Source organism: Chelonia mydas, chromosome 12 (genome assembly GCF_015237465.2).
Source record: "Chelonia mydas isolate rCheMyd1 chromosome 12, rCheMyd1.pri.v2, whole genome shotgun sequence".
Taxonomy (NCBI): Eukaryota; Metazoa; Chordata; order Testudines; family Cheloniidae; genus Chelonia; species Chelonia mydas.
Window position 1 is genome coordinate 18598757 of NC_051252.2, and position 17154 is coordinate 18615910.

General features: G+C 38.7%; 2 protein-coding genes across 4 annotated transcripts in view; both read left to right on the forward strand.

Moving 5' to 3' along the window:
- C12H16orf87 (chromosome 12 C16orf87 homolog) overlaps nt 1–15891 on the forward strand; it is a 30732-nt gene extending 14841 nt beyond the window's left edge. Inside the window, exons 2-5 of one of the 3 annotated variants that reach the window (XM_043526062.1) lie at nt 3093–3253; nt 8101–8197; nt 10587–10769; nt 15348–15891. In XM_043526062.1, coding sequence (XP_043381997.1) covers nt 3233–3253; nt 8101–8197; nt 10587–10769; nt 15348–15466 — 420 coding nt within the window. In that variant the 5' untranslated portion in view covers nt 3093–3232 and the 3' untranslated portion in view covers nt 15467–15891. Of the gene's footprint in view, nt 1–3024; nt 3254–8100; nt 8198–10586; nt 10770–15347 lie in introns of those variants that run through there. The other 2 variants (XM_027822121.3, XM_043526061.1) reach the window with 2 other exon arrangements.
- On the forward strand, nt 1841–3016 carry LOC119563691 (60S ribosomal protein L34-like). Its single transcript, XM_043526063.1, has one exon. The coding sequence runs from the start codon at nt 1958–1960 to the stop codon at nt 2309–2311; it is 354 nt and encodes a 117-aa protein (XP_043381998.1). The 5' UTR covers nt 1841–1957; the 3' UTR covers nt 2312–3016.
- Nucleotides 15892–17154: the final 1263 nt, after the last annotated feature.

Below are 17154 nucleotides of genomic sequence, written 5' to 3' on the forward strand. Positions count from 1 at the left end.
AATGGTGCTTAATTTTGAGCCAGTGTTTTAGTGCAATATGGCCTTCGCCTTTCTAGTCTTTATCTGGAATATAATCTGAACGTTTGGAAATATTGATTAGCATTATAGAGTTGTATTATGCAGAAGGTTTTTGTGAAGAATATATAATTATTTACACTTAAGATACTAGTAACTTTTAAACAATTTATTAACTGTACAAATACAATTTTGCCTTTGGATGATTAATATTCTCAAATATGTGATACTGATTCAGTAGTTTTCTTTCCCTTTGCTGCAGTTTACCAGCTTGAGACCTTAATCAGAAGGATTTCTAGTGTAGTGTGACTCAAATCTGTAGGGAGTTTTGTGAGCTACTGCTCCACAAGTTGATCATCTGTTACTGGTGTATTGCCCTGGGGATGAATTGTATTGCAACAGCATTAAAAATTACATAGCAAAAATAATCAAATTGGATTATTACCATTTTATTTCTAACTAACTTGTCCTTGCTATTTACTGTTTACATAGTACTAATTTTGAACAATGAAAATGACTAGTCAGTTTCACTCTTTTGTAATCCACTGGCAAAATGGTACAGCACTACAAGAGAATGTTTAACTAAAAATAATTTTTTTTAACTTACTGAAAAATGTTTATATTTCATATTAGATCCTATAAAACTCTAACCAGTTTATTTTTTAGGCCTGTATCAGACAGTGTCCTATTTTTATAAAGAAAAATAAAGAAAAATTTTAAATTGTTTGACAGTTAACTGTTGATTTGCTTATTCTTGCCTGGCTTCTACTTGCAATAGACTTACATTAGTTTTAAGGCATTTCAGTTCATCCTCAAGACTTGTTTGGGAGGCTAGGCTTTTGGGGATATGCTTTCATATTTCTATCTTGACTTTAGTAAAGCTTTTGATACTGTCTCGCATGACCTTCTCAAACTAGGGAAATGCAACCTAGATGGAGCTACTATAAGGTGGGTGCAAAACTGGTTGGAAAACAGTTCCCAGAAAGTAGTTATCAGTGGGTCCCAGTCATGCTGGAAGGGCATAACAAGTGGGGTCCCACAGGGATCAGATCTGGGTCTGGTTCTATTCAATGTCTTCATCAGTGATTTAGATAATGGCATAGAGAGTATACTTACAAAGTTTGCGGACGCTACCAAGATGAGAGGAGTTAGGATTAAAATTCAAAATGATCTGGACAAATTGGAGAAATGGTCTGAAGTAAATAGGATGAAATTCAATAAGGACAAATGCAAAGCACTCCATTTAGGAAGTAACAATCAGTTGCACACATACAAAATGGGAAATGATTGCCTAGGAAGGAGTACTGCAGAAAGGGATCTGGGGGTCATAGTGGTCCACAAGCCAAATATGAGTCAGCAGTGTAACACTGTTGCGCAAAAAAAAAAAAAAGCAAACATCGTTCTCGGATGCATTAGCAGGATTTTTGTAAGCAAGACAAGAGAAGTAATTCTTCCGCTCTACTCCATGCTGATTAGGCCTCAACTGGAGTATTGTGTCCAGTTCTGGGCGCCACATTTCAGGAAAAATGTGGACAAATTGGAGAAAGTCCACAAAGAGCAACAAAAATGATTAAAGGTCTAGAAAACATCACCTGTGAGGGAAGATTGAAAAAACTGGGTTTGTTTAGTCTGGAAAAGAGAAGACAGAGGGGACATAACAGTTTTCAAGTACATAAAAGGTTGCTACAAGGAGGAGAGAGAAGAATTTTTCTTCTTAACCTCGGAGGATAGGAGAAGAAGCAGTGGTCTTAAACTGCAGCAAGGGAGGTTTAGGTTGGACATTAGGAAAAACTTCCTAATTATCAGGGTGGTTAAGCGCTGGAATAAATTGCCCAGGGAGGTTTTGGAATCTCCATCATTGGAGATTTTTAAGAGCAGGTTAGACAAACATCTCTCAGGAATGGGCTAGAATAATACTTAGTCCTGGCACCCGATATAAAAAATGGTTCAGCATCTGACATACCATTGTAGGTTGTCCTACAGCACAGCCTCTAAGAAGACCAGGCTGTCCCGGACACCAAGTAACAGGATTGTTTACCTTTACACTAAGAAAGTTGGCAAGGCACGAAAGTCTGCATGTGGTGTGTGTCCAGGAAGACTTTGCGGTGTTCGTGCTGTGCGCCCTAAAGTCCTTATGAGACTGTCAAAAACACAGAAGCATATTAGCAGAGGCTATGGCGGTTCCATGTGTGCTAAATGTGTCCGTGACAGAATCAAACAAGCTTTCCTTATTGAGGAGCGGAAGATTGTTGTGAAAGCGTTGAAGACACAAGCACAGAGTCAGAAATCTAAGTGAATCTCTTTTTATGGTCTGCCTAATAAATGAAACTTCAACTTTAAAAAAAAAAGTATGGGAGACTGGACTAGATGACCTCTCGAGGTCCCCTCCAGTCCTATGATTCTATGGGTCATGAGAGGTGAAATCAGAAAGTAACTGAAATACTTCTCTGATGGATTATATCTACTAAAGGACAACCTATCCTAAATGCTCAATTACTGAGGGACAATCTACACTGATTCCTATATTTGCTTTCTACAACCAACTCTGTATAATTTTTCATGAGTGATGTACCTGAATATTTGGAGCATAATAGCTAAACTCTATTGTTAAATTTATTCACCTAAATTTGGGTTACTGCAGATTATATACTTCTGACTATATAAGATTATATTTTATGACTTTTAAACTAGATTTTGTACTAATCTAAGCACTACACCCAGATGTACAGACACTGTTTCCTTAACCTGTGTATTGTATAATTTTAACATTAGCTTTAATACAAAATTTTAATATGAGCATTGCTTCCAAATGCTGATATGTTCAACTTGGCATTATATTTTGTTTCTGGGAGAAGCAAGAAACATGCTCAATTGTCATCCTGGGTGATAAAAGAAGAAATTAAAATGAATAAAGGTATTTCAGTGTAAGACTTTTTGCAATCTAATATTGTTGGGGGCTTATGATGTTATAAGAACAAGTAATTAATTTGTTTTTGTTTTTTTAAAGGTCCTGCTAATCTAATTTCATTCTGCTTAAAGTAAATGGTATGCATGTCCAAATTGAATTTCTGTGCTAGGCTCTTCCTGCTGCTAGCCTGGAATTACATGCATATGTGCTGTCCCAGCCCAAAGGCTGCTAGTGTGGCCTGATTGTTTCTCAATGCTCCGGAACCCTTGTGCACACAGTAGAAGAAGCTAAATTCTTGCCTTCGCACCAATGGAACCCACAGCTTTATATGTAAGTGGCTAGGTTATATATTCCCCAGAATAGTCACCCATGGCTATCTGTCAGTCCTTCCATAGAGGAAGTTCTCATCTTGGGCAGTCAGTCTGTGCTACCAGTTCTCAACTACTCTCAGAACAAGGGTGTTGAGGTACATGCCCAGAATTCTGTGCTGCCAGTAATGTGTGTGTGGAACTTTTCATGGAAATAGTTTAAATTCAAACTCTTGAGGCGATTTAGTATATTGACTGCATACACCTTAGGTGTAAGAGCTTGCTTAGAACCACTCACCATATGTGGTGTTAAAACAAAATCAAACCCACATAGTTGAGTAAATCAGGGAGCCCAAGGCAAATAGTGTTAATAGGGTGAAACAAAGAACAGATTATTTTTTTAATATTTGTTGTGCAAATGAATTAAATGAAAATTTGGCATAGAATAGTAGGTAGGATATGGTCCAGCAAACTCTGACTATTATTGTGGGATAGATTCACTACGTATTATTAGTAAGCATTCACAGAATTTTAACCCATATTTTGCACTTTTATAGCACTTTCCTTTCAAAGATGTTGGAGCCGAGCATTTCTCTGAAAAGCAACTATGTAAAAATTCAACCTGTACTTATATTCAAAATCATCTAGTATCATTTTCCCTTTAAGCTCAACTCCCCGCCTCCCCCCCCCCCCCAAAAAAAAAAAAAAAGTCCTTTAGGCGGAGACTAAGTCTGAAAAGGTGAATATCAGAGAGATTGGAGTGATCAAAAGCAGAGTAGAATAGAAATCCTGTGCCACCTTAATTAACTTCAGATATCAATTCAGCTATATCTAAAAATAAATGTATTATTTTGGTTCTTGGTATTGCAGCACAGTTATCAGACAATCAGCTTATTAAATGCGAACGCAATCTCTGGTAGGTTAGTCAGATTTTGGGGTGGGCCAAACCTTGTGTACAAAAAGTCTTTCCATTAAAGTTAAATCATCAATCTAAAAATCACACTTGCTCTGAATTTTTTTGCCTATTTCTCTTAATTGTGACACTTAAGATTACTATAATTGAACAATTATAGAAATTGTTTTTTAAACTTTATGCATTTGACAGTATTTTCGGTATGGTCAGTATATCTTTTGTGTAATCAGTTTCCTTTTGTTTGTGTGGATCTTTTATGCAATAATTTGTGAGAGACATTTTTGTAAAAGTGATTGGAAAATTACAAAAATTGGCAGAGGTACTGGTGGTAGAAGCAGCAACTGAAACTACTTAACTCTTTTGAAATTGTTTAGGTTTCAAGTTGTCCATTTTACCACTCTTAGGCAGTATAACCGCTAGATACAATAGAAAAAAATTCTAATTTTCAATAACCATCTGATGCCGCCTTCTCAAAATTTGGTTACATGTGCAAAACAACAATTATAGCCAGCTATATCCTAATACCAAAGACTAGGTGAAAGCAAGTTTTGAGAATTATTTTTTGGGCTGGTGAAATAGTATTGGCTCAGTCGTCTCTAGAAGGATGGTATTCTTGAATACTTTGAATGTACATTTTTTTTAAATTTCATATGAGGTTTCTCCTGATCAAAGTGTGAGGTATAAACAGAAGTGATCAATTACTAAGTCTAAATTACATGAGGATGATGATGCCCAAGAGCACAGCAAAGGAAAACAACTGCCACTTGGCCTCTAACAAACTTAGACTAAAAAAGTTATTGTTTAAAAATAGCTATTTATGTAGGCTCTACCAAAAGATCAAATCTTGTGCTCCCTGTACTGGTTCTGCAACATTTGCAGCTATTCCAAGAGATGTGTTCCCCTTTGATGTGGCACATGAACAAGTAAGCAAAACAAGGACTTCCTGAATTTCACTTTTAAGTTTTAATAGAACTGCCTCGCAGTTGTCTGGATGAGATCAGATGTTGCACAATACAAAAGGATTAGAATTTGTATGAATATTTATTTGTAAACTTCTGGGACAGCTTTACAAAGAATGCAGCTTTTTAAAGCTGTGCGTGTGGGTGGGTTAAATTAAAAAAAACAAAAAAAAGATGAAGAAAAGAAAAAGTACCTGCTAGAATTGTGTTCCTTTCAAAGAATAAAAAACTTAAATAATTGCCAGGTTTACTCAGAAAAATATGTGAGTTGTATGTAAAAATAATGCATGCCATTGATTCTGAGGTATTCCTCCGTTCCACACTTTTAATATAAAAACATAACCAACTACGTTTTGAATGAGCTGCATGACTTACTAGTTAAGTGAACTGTTTGTAGAATTGCACTGCATGCTTCAAGTTTGGTAATGAAAAAATGCTTTTCTTAAATGTGACGTCCTTATAAACGTGTGAAGCAAAGCACAGAAAATGTAGCTGTGCTACAGAAAGCAATAGCACAGTTTGTGTGGCCTGTGTAGTGGGAGAATTCTTTGTATGGACCAGCAGTTTGGTTATGGCATTTTGTTCTTCTGTTAGAAGCACACTGAAATTGGTTTCCTGTGCATCAGGTAAAGTATAACCAGTAAATACTTTCATTATTGCATGGTTTTAGGAAACAGCAGTGAACCTGAAGAGATTTGTCTCGATGTTTTTGACATGTTCATGTTTTTGTTTTTTTCTTTTGTGTGGTATCCTGCGTTAACACTGTTTTATTTGAACGTTAATTTCTTCCAAATCTTTTTAGTTTCCTCTGTTTTTTAGTCCTTTGCATAACTTTGTCTTGATACAGATCTAATCAAAGCAGCACAATGCACTCCTGATTGACTCCTAAAGCCATGATTTGCAACATGTTTAATGTAGATGATGTGCTTTGGTAACTTTTTCTGTTCTTTTTTAATTGTTGAAGGAAAGAATTTTTGTTAACATTTTTTTAATAAGGAAGGAATACACTACTGTCCTTGTAGCTGTAAGCATTCTAGAATTTTCCCATATCGTTCTAAATTCTTCCATATTGCAAGTATTCAGCCGGATGGGGGTAGTGCTGGGTTTCCTCTACTTACTGTGAAACAGCGTGGATAAAAATCAGTTTTTTTTAAATCGGATTTTTTTATGTAAATCCGATTTTTTGATAAAATACTTTTTGAGGGAAAAAAACCTATCTAAACATAGTTTTAATTAAAATACATTATAGCGCAAAGGTATCTAATCATAGAATAGGGATCATAAATTCTAATTCTATAGTATCAGGCAATATAATCATGTAATGTTTAAGAAAAGTTTTGTAAATGAGTTCCAATAGTTCATGGATTAGGGACCCAATTTTATGGGGCTCCAGGGGCTTCTGTATAGATTATTTAGGTTAATCTTTCTATCTACCCAATGGGACTCAGTGCTCAGTCTAGAAGATACCATCAGAGATGCTTAGTTTTGCAGTTCTCAAACTGGATTTGTGTCTCCAGAGATAACATGCTTGTTAACAGAAAAAATGTTTTGAAATAAATAATATATAGAGGTGAGAAATAAGACCTCAACCCTATTGTCCCTCTGCAAATTTGTGTACACAGATTCAATTCCCTACCTCTCTCTAAAAGTGCTAAATTTCAAAGTTCAATGAATAGAAGATTGTTGGGGGCGGAATAGATCTGGACAAGGAGAAGATAAATGTGAGAAGGGAGGGATAGGCAGTAGAAACAAAAGTGAAACTGTTTGAACAGCATATTCCAGAAGTCTTGAGGTCTTTCTGAATGTAGTCTTCATATGATTTGAGATCTACCATACCATTCTCTCACTAGAAGGGTAAACCTATAATGGCAGCAGGCTGTAAAAGAGACCCAGTTTGGGAATAAGAACCATTCAAGAAATATATGTTTGCGGATGATCTTTTAAAAAAAGTCACACCAGTGAACTGGTGGAAGTCACTTAAGCAGTGGATTCAGAGACAGTGGATTCAGAGACGGTTGAAGTGATGATCTCACTTTTAACAGCAGTAGCGTCTTCTGCCAGTGTAGAAAGAGAGAATATTTTCTTCCTTTGGACTAATTCATTCATTCCAAATTGAGAAATCATTTGGGACCTGAAAAAGCAGGAAAGCTTGTTTTTCTTTTCCAGATTATGAACAAACAGAAAAATGAAGGTGAAGACAACTGAGTTAGCTGCGGAAGCCAATATTTTACGTTTTTCATGTTGACCTGGCTTACATAGTCAAATTAATTTTTTTTTAATATTTCCTTTAACTCTTTTAGTTAAAAACAATTTTAACAAATACAAACCTGATTTTAAAAAACTTGAATGTTTAACTAAATTCAAACATTCATATGCTTGGTTTGTTAGAATATTATGTTTGCTGTGGAAGAAAAAAATTCAGAATACATAACGTTGTTTTAGTTAAATGAAACAATTTAAATGTCTGTCTGGTGATGTTCTCCTCCTAATACAGCATGGCAAGAAAATCCTCCAAATATTAATGATTAACCTGTTGAATAGTTTATCTCCCAATGACTTCATAAATATCTGCTTCAGTTACCTTTGGTAAATGAAATAACGAAACAATCATTCATTTTCTGATATTGCTGTAAAACTCATCTGAAAAGTTTTCAAAATAAATCACTTTAAAAATGTATAGTGTGTACCTTCTACAAATGAAACCACATCTATCTCTGAGTTGTGAAGAATATGTATTAAAGTTATAACTACCAACAAGAATGCACTTTTATGTAGAAATCCATTATTAAATCAAGTCTTCCTGACTAGTGATTTAAATCAAATCCACCCTGTTATGAAACTTTATGAAATGCACAATAACACGGAATACTGTTTGGGGTATAAACAAAATGTGAAGAATATCTTGGAGGTCACATGTGCCTTGTATTTGGGATTTTTTTTCTTAACGGAGGAACTCTTGTGATATTTCAAAACCTTATTTTCCCCACTTTCTTTCAGGTTCCTGTTGCATGCAAATCGTGCCCTTGTGGCTACATATTTATTAGTCGAAAGCTCTTGCATGCCAAACGTGCTGAGAAATCACCACCCACTGCAGGTAAATCTTACTGAGGGGCTTTCCCTTTCATATTTCTACTTTGGGCGGGGGGGGGGGGGGGAAATGAAGAGCGTGTGGCCTCCTGTATTATAAACTTGGACTTTTGTCCGTTCTTCTTTCCTTTACACTGGGGCAAGGCAGACTTTGAATATAAGTTAATCTTTCACAAACTGTGAAAGACAAAAGGTGGTGTTTTTGCAGCCTTCCTTCCTGTGTACGGGTGGTAGTGACATTTTATTCATTAAAAAGAAAAGGAGTACTTGTGGCACCTTAGAGACTAACCAATTTATTTGAGCATAAGCTTTCAGATGAAGTGAGCTGAGCTTCACATCGGATGAAGTGAGCTGTAGCTCACGAAAGCTTATGCTCAGATAAATTGGTTAGTCTCTAAGGTGCCACAAGTACTCCTTTTCTTTTTGCGAATACAGACTAACACGGCTGCTACTCTGAAACATGCCATTTTATTCATTGTTTATCTGTTAGCTGCTTACTTATTCACCATGCAAATATACTCCCTACGGAAAGCTTTCTGTTAATCTTACTTAGAAGATAAATGTCTAGAGAAGCCAGATTTCATAGCACTCAATGACTGAAGTTGTTTTATTCAAAAGTAAATTCCTATTTTTTTTTTTTGATGAGCTGCATTGAATTTATTAACTCAGTCCTGAAAAGCAGAATGTCATTTAATGCTTTGTATAACAAATGTATTTTGGAAGCTCTTAAACTAAAAGCTACTTAAGATGTTATTTTTAAAGTATGCTGTAAAATAAAAAAAGTATTTTCTCAAATTCGAGGCTTTCTGTTAATGTATATGCAAAGGAATCGGTTGGATATGCTTTCTAGCATGATTCATGTTCTCCTTTATGTTCTTTATTAATGGTTTGTCTACCAGTAATAGGACATTAGTCAGAATAAATCCCCTTCAGGGAAGATCCCCAAAGAATCTGATTTAGAATTGTAGAAGTTCTTCACTTACAAGGTTTACATGATCAGATTAGAGAGTTTTTTTAATTTAATCTGAAGAGAAAATGTTCCAATTGTGAGCTTTAGGAAAATATAAAGTGGTGATGTCAGACATGTTGATTCTTGCAAGCTGGAGGCAGTGTGAGACTGACTGTGGAACTCGTTTTGGAAGGTGTGATTGGTGTTTTTTCCATTGCTTAGCTAGTGGTTGATAAATGAAACTAGTTACCAACCCAGTTAGATAGGTTAAAGGGTTTATTATGATTATGCAAGGCTCTTGTGTAATTACAGTGGGAAAGTGAATATATCTGGCTCTCCTGTCTAATATATTCACAAGCTATGTCCTGCCATCTAGTTGTGGCATATGTCCAGTCTACAGTAAACTGGGAGGTGGGACGAAAGGAAAGTAGTAGAATGACATCCAACAGGTAAATACCAAAAACTCTCGGGTGCAAAATTTGGAAGCTTTTTCCCAAAACTAGCATGTGAAAAGTGTGAAGGCAGCCTGATTAAGGCTGTGTACACACTACAGCTTAAGTCGGTGTAAGTTCTGTCACTAAGAGGTGTGAATAAGCCACCCCCATGAGTGACGTAAGTTACACTGACCTAAGCACCGGTGTGGACAGCGCTATGTTGGCGGGAGAGCTTCTCCCGCCAACATAGTTACCACCACTCACAGGGGCTGGAGTAATTAAGTTGACAGGAGAGCTCTCTCCCGTCCGCTGAGAGCGTCTGCACTAGCAGAGCCGCTGTAAGCTCTGAAGTGTAGCCATAGCCTGCGTCTGTACAGCCCCTAACAGAATGGGTCTTGATGGTAGTTGGAGCCTCTAGGTGCTGCTGTCATAAATACTGAGTGTACAGTTGAATTGGTGTCTTATGTTGAATTGTATAATATGAGAATGGTTTCAGGAGTGATGGCAAAACAAAACAAAAAATGAAGATTTAGTGTTTGCCTCTTTATCCATTTCTTAATAGTAATTGGGAACACCTGGAATGAAAGCAGTGACTTTCAGTACATCAGAAGTGATACATCAGGAACATTTTAAAATTGTGATCTGTGCAGTTAGTTTCACTGACTTAAGAACTAAGCATTTCCTATGCACTGTGTTGCTAATAGATGCTCCTTATTTATTGCAAAATGCTACATAAATGTCGTCATAATTAAGACTTGATCTTTGTGATGAAAAAAAAAATGGGGTATGTCTGTGCCTTTGCGTAACACAACTTGCTCAACTCTCAGCTCAGCGGATGGTGTGCAGATGCAGTCGAGTGTTGTGAACTGCTTGAGAGGTTACTACTGTGCAGGCAACTAATCATTCTTGTTAAGAGATCTAAGGGAAGAGGTGGGGTGGGGGAAGTGCTGAGACTGAGTAACTACAAAGACATGAAAGCAACCCTAAAACATTTTCTTTATTCATTTATACAGAAAACAAGAGTGAGGCCAAAAGGAGACGAACAGAGAGAGTTAAGCGAGAGAAGATAAATTCTGCAGTAAATAAAGACTTAGAAAACAGAAAAAGGTCCAGATCTAACAGCCATTCAGATCATAGCAGACGGGGACGAGGAAGACCTAAGAGTGCCTCAGCCAAAAAGTATGAGGAAGAAAGAGGTATGAGAATTAGAAAACCGATTTGGGGAAAGTTATTTTTGGTTTGGGGGTTTTTTTTTTAATGGTGTGCTGTCATTAGTCCAACTGGTGACATGTTTTAGGCTTTGTCTAAACTGCACTTTCATTGTTAAAACTTTTGTCACTCAGAGGTGTGAAAAAAACCGACCCCGCACGACAAAAGCTTTAACAACTGAAAGCTTTGGTATGGACAGTGCTTCGGCAGCGGGAAACGCTCTCCTGGTTTCAAAGCTACTGCCCCTCTCTTGGGGTGGTTTTATTTTGTCGCTGGGAGCAACAAAGAGTGGCTACACAGCTCACCTTACAATGGCGTGGCTGCAGTGGTGCAGCCATGCCGTTATCAGATGTGCAGTGTAGACATAGCCTTAGTTAAACAGTGGAGTCTCTGTAACTTGAAGTCTTTAAATCATGATTTGAGGACTTCAGTAACTCAGCTGGGGTTGGGATCTATTACAGGAGTGGGTGGGTGAGGTTCTGTGGCCTGCTGCAATGTGCAGGAGGTCAAACTAGATGATCGTGATAGTCCCTTGTGACCTTAACGTCTGTGAGAAGGAAGAAAAAATGTCTCATGCTGTGGTGACTTGTTAGTTTTCCTATCCAGACCAACACTTGGGTAATGTTATTTATGGCAAGGCTAACTCATTTCCTTCAGAGAAGAAAGAACTGTTGCAAACATCTGCTTCTGATAAGATCCAGTGGTCCTTCATAGGCTTCTAGGCTTAAGCAGATTGTCTGCAGGGGTCAGAGAGGATTTCCTTCTTCCTGCTGTCTCCATGATGAACCTTTACACAGCTGACCACATGGATTCATTTTTCTGTGAAGCAGCCAGTGTCAGTCACTGCTAGAAGTAGGATACTGGGCTATGTCAGAGATTCACACTCTCCTTAATAATGAGAGTGTATGTTAAGTATCTCACAACTAGTTCTCTTCAGATGCTCTTGGTTCACATGGTACTTCAGACAAGATAGGGATGCTCCAAATGAGGGTGCCAAAGGAATTGGTGTTACGATTTTATAGTTTTCTTGCGTTTGAGGAAAACACATACCAACTCCTTATTCGCTGCAGACACAAACTAGGGTGCTCTGATTAATTGTCAAAGAAAATAATTAATACAGTCAGGATTGCTAAGGAGCAATTGGACAGAAATAGCAAGAGCTTCTTGACAAACTATTGTGACCTGTCTTTTATTATATTTCTGTTAATAATAGTAATAGAGGGTGGGGGTTTTCAAAACTGGTCACTTGGGAGCACAAGTCCTGTTGTCTTCTAATGAAATTAATGCTCCTAAGTAACTTATGCAGCTTTGAAAAAACCACCCTCAATTTATCTTGTTGGATCTGTCCTGGTCTCGATGCTTAACAACACTGTAAGACATCAAATATGCACATCTCTAAGTACTTCTCAGCCCTTTACTGTGCAGCTTTGTGGCTGTGCCTCTTGGAACTGCTGGTACCAAGAACCTGTTGGCATTTCATTTACCTTTTATTTTTAGAGGATTTCAATTGGGCCATAAACACTTCATCCTGAAGCTTGGCGTACAAATATGAGGATTTGGGAAGAAAGAGCAAGTTTCCCCTTACATGTTTTAGAACATCCAGAACTTTCATTTAACATTACTGGAGTGTAAAAAGCACTTTTGGAAGCTTACCATGCTGGGGCTGTTCTTCTGTGCTGTTGTAACTTCAAAATCTTATGTCATCTGTGGGGGGGAAAAAAAGTGGTATTAGTCCATATTATGCAATAGGCCCTTTTAGGTCTCTTTTTTTTTTTTTTTTTTTTTAATTCCTTATCCAAAACTCACTGGAATTTTGGTTCTAGAAATGACAGGGCCATTTCTGGTGTTTGATGAGAACACATTGCTAGACCTTGCAAAGGGTGTGTGTTGCTGTTTCTTTTATATGTATTTCTTGAGCATTTAAAAAATATTTTCGGATTGCTGCTGAGGTGGTGTGCTAGGCCCTACACGGTTTTGACCCTTCACTATAAGATCACTGTTTGCTAGGATAGAGTTCTCTTTATTTTGGTGTGCTGAAATTTTGATGTGTGTAATTTTCCATTTTGGCAGCAAAGGATTTCTTCTCATTTCTGGTGTCTTACAAAAATAGTTGTGCATACCCGCAGAGAAGTCTCAAGTGTGAATAATAGAGAACTGAGTCAGACTGTCTTCAGATGAGGAAGGTTTTAATAGGATATCAAATTGTTTTTTCTAAATCAGAGGCTGTACGTAGTGTGTAGGAAAAGGTCAACCAACTATAAAATGTTCAATAGTTGCTGGTGAGAAGGATGAAACTGTAGTAAGAATGGCTATAACTTACAAGTTCTGCATTGATGATTGATACTGCTTCATAGTAGAATCATCTGGCAATGTTTTTCAATATGTTCTTCAAAATTGTATTTCCATTGGAATAGCTATTCATTTGAAAACATCTTGGAAAAAATGTTCACTTGGTTAAGAAGCCTGTAAATAAATGAGAGTAATTTTGTAAAATTAATTTTTTAATCATTTGAATTCCAAGTGAATGTTCATGGTGAAAAGGGAGTACTTCAAATACATTTTATTTTGAATACATTGAATCTCCTGCCATGCTTAGCAAAAAGGAGTTGGAGGAAACTCAGAAACACTTCTTTGAAGATGTTAACAATTTTGGATGGCTGAGCTTGTTTGGTTAGAGTAGTGTGAAACAGGAAAAAAAAGATGGCTGCAAGCTAGAAGTATTTCATACAGAATAATTAGCACTTACAATGCTTTCTTCTGGAACAAAAAGAAAAGGAGTACTTGTGGCACCTTAGAGACTAACAGATTTATTTGAGCATAAGCTTTCGTGAGCTACAGCTCACTTCATCGGAAGTGAAAGCTTATGCTCAAATTTGTTAGGTTTCAGAGTAGCAGCCAGTTAGGCTGTATTTGCAAAAAGAAAAGGAGTACTTGTGGCACCTTAGAGACTAACAAATTTATTTGAGCATAAGCTTTCGTGAGCTACAGCTCACTTCACTCTGGTTCTTAGCTCCTGACTTCAAACTGAATGCAGCAGATGGTACTGCATCTCACCTCACCAGGGATCCAGCTACAGTGACTTGTATTCCCAAGACTGAATGTGTTTTGAATTCTAGTACTTAACTAAAACAACCTTCTCATAGCTTTGCATTAGAACATCTGTGCTGGCTTTTGATATTCCAAGTACCTCACTAAGCAAGCTGCTGTGTAGTGAAACGTGGGAAGCATAGTTGTGTAGGTGCTTTGAGGTTGCTAAATAGCTTTCAACAGACTTTAATGTTGAGCCATTGAGTGGGGAGAAAAGACCAGAAAGGCCAAGTCTTTAATCCTGGTGTTTAAGGATTTGCTCACTCTGTCATTTCACCATGAACTTAAATCAGCAAATGGTCCCAGACTGAAATCTAAATACTGAGTGTGTCTGGACACCATTATATACTTACAGGGACACTGATAGGTTAAAATAAGCCAAACTTTAAGCCCATGCAGTGGTGATCCCCGTTAGCTGTGAGCCCCATTCCCAGGACTCTGGAAAGACCCAGGTGAGGGAGTGCTTTGAGGGGGTGAAGATAGGGGATCTGTGCGGATTCCCTCATGGAGTGCTAGACTACCCATGTATGCTCTCCTTCCTGCAATGCATGTTAGCCCCTGCTCAGCCTCACTTAGCCCTTTCTGGCTAGTTGATAAAAAGAAGCTGATGAAAGAGCTTCTGTAATGCTGGGCAGTTATCAGGGAAGAGCTCAGGGGATAGACTGGGTGGGTGGGGTGCTGAATTAAAAGAGGTGGCTGTGACAAAGCTTCGTTTTATGGACCTTATGTGTGCCACAGGAGAGCCTTGCAAGGTTGGAGTGCTGCAGCAGGTGAGCTCCTTGATGGCTCACTCTTGCACTTAAGTGACCCACCTGCAGCCCCCGCCACTCTCAGTTGGCTTGTCTGGATGAAGCAGGCTCCCTGGGGTATTAACATGTCCCATGTCAGGAAAAGGCTAGTGTTCCTGAAGTACTAGAAGTCTGAAACCCCTAATGGGGCTTTGAGTCATGAGTTCTGGGTTCTTCTCTTGGCTCTGCCACTAATCTGCTCAGTGATCTTGGACAATTTACTTAACCTTTCAGAATCTCACTCTCCTACCTATACTATAGGGAAAGGACTACCCTACTTCTTACAGGTGTTGAAACCTTCATTTTGTAATACATCATTTATGTCCTCTCAGAAAGGTGCTATTTAAATGTAACGTGTAGAGAGTTGTCTTTCACCTGGAGGAAGAAGCATTAGGCAGCATTAACTACTCTCTCATTTGTGTGTTAGGAATCATTCATACGATGTTAGGCTGAGTCATCTTTTCTTGTCGCGGAAGAATAGGCATTTGTGTCATATATTTTCAGACTGTTGATTCAGTGACTTCTTTTCCCTGACGGGAGCTGCTTATCTTTAATACCACTTTTCAATACTAATATGTTGTCCCATATAACAGTAATTTAGTATCTGTGTAATTTATATACAAACTTCTGATACAGGAGCTGGAGAAAAGCTTTTGTTTCATAATGACTTTTCTTCTTCTTCTTCTACAGAGAAACAAGAAAAAGAAGTTGACATGTATGCTAACCTTTCAGATGAAAAGGCTTTCGTGTTTTCAGTGGCCTTGGCGGAAATAAACAGAAAAATTATCAATCAAAGACTTATTCTCTAACTCACCACATAATCTGACTTTGTTGTATGCAGTGTGGCTAGCATATTTTCAAGGTGTCATGGACTCCCGGGAGGCATATTGTCTTCATCAACCAGGACCATAGCTTTTCCCTGTTAAAACTGTGCTGCTGTTTTGGAGCTCACAGACTTTTGTGTGTCTACACATCAGCAAGAAGCAACGTTGTCAACATTTGAGTTCTTTATGCCTTGGAGACTAATGCTCGATGAACGCACAGAGAGAATGCACCATTTCCAGAGCACTTCGTTAGATTTGCTGCCCAGAAATGCAATATTTTAAATACTTTCTGAAAGAATGATTTTCTTTTTAGAACTAAATATATTTCAGATTTTTCAACTATATTACAGTTTACATATGTATAGTTCATCTAACCTTTTAATAAATTGATATTCTGATATTTTATTGAATTGGAAATTAAGTACATTTGTAACAGGACTTATTTAAGGTGTCTTGATCTTATTTTCCTTTTAATTTAAGAACGGTTATTCATTTTGAAGATGGTTGTGGACAGTATTTTGATCAGTGGTTCTGGTTCTTCATTTTATAGATGTGATATAGTGGGGATAAGCATGGAAGCAAAGCAGTTCCTTTTTTAGGATCACCTTGCGTGGTGACTCATGTTCCATGGGAACTCTCCTTAGTACGGAGTTCGCTTTATACAGTATTTTCTTTTTATCCCAGATAAGCCTTTCTGAGCCAGACACCTTAAATTTAGCAGAGTCAAGCAGCTGAAGTCCCAAAGTAACCATTTTGCACCTGGTAGCTGCCAGCTGCATCTCCTTCAGTTAGTGATGATCCATCAGAGCCTTCCCAAAAATGAGGGGACAAAGGGCCAGGTGCCCTGGAGGCCCTGCCCCCACCTGAGGCCTCACCTCGCCCCTCCTCTTCTCCCAGAGGCCACAGTGGGACCAGGAAGCCTCCCCTGCCCGGGGTGGGGCCAAAAGCAGTCCACTGCTCGTGTCCCATCCCTCCAAGACCCCTGCCCCAGGGGCAGGTGGAGGGACCCAGGTTCCCCACAGGTGCCTGTGTTGTTCTCCCTGACCCGGCTCTGGCTGCAGCACAGGGCCTTGGAGCCGCAGCCTGGCTGTAAGAGCTGCACGGATAGCTGAGGGGAGCCAGTGCGGAGTTGCAGACCCTCCGTTACACCTGCCCTGGACCAGGCGGGGAGCCCTGAGGACAGGAACATGGGCCAGGGGTTGCTTTCAGTCCCCTTGCACCGCAAGGAGGTAGAGGGTCCGTGTGGCTCCTACAACTGCCCAGGCTTCCCAGCCAGGCTCCATCAGCTGCTGGCCTGGTCAGGGGGTGAGGCCTCGGGGGAGGGGGAGGGGCAAGGGAAGCAGGCAGGGTCTGCCATGGGGGAAAAGTGAACAGGCCAGACGTGTCCGCTTTTAAAAAGTGGGAGGGCTACGGCCCCCTGGTCTCCTCCACCCCTTCCACCCCCCCCGTTTCAGCCCCACTGTAAGGATCTTCCCACCCTTTCCCTTTTCTTATTATTTCTAAGGAGAGAACATAGGTTTTTCTATGGTGCAGGCAAACCACTAGATTCTCTTTAGTTTGTATTTCTAGAAAGAACAGAGACAAGGTGGGTGAGGTTATCTTCTATTGGACCAACAGAAGTTGGTCCAATAAAAGATATTACCTCACTCACCTTGTATGTCTTAATATCCTGG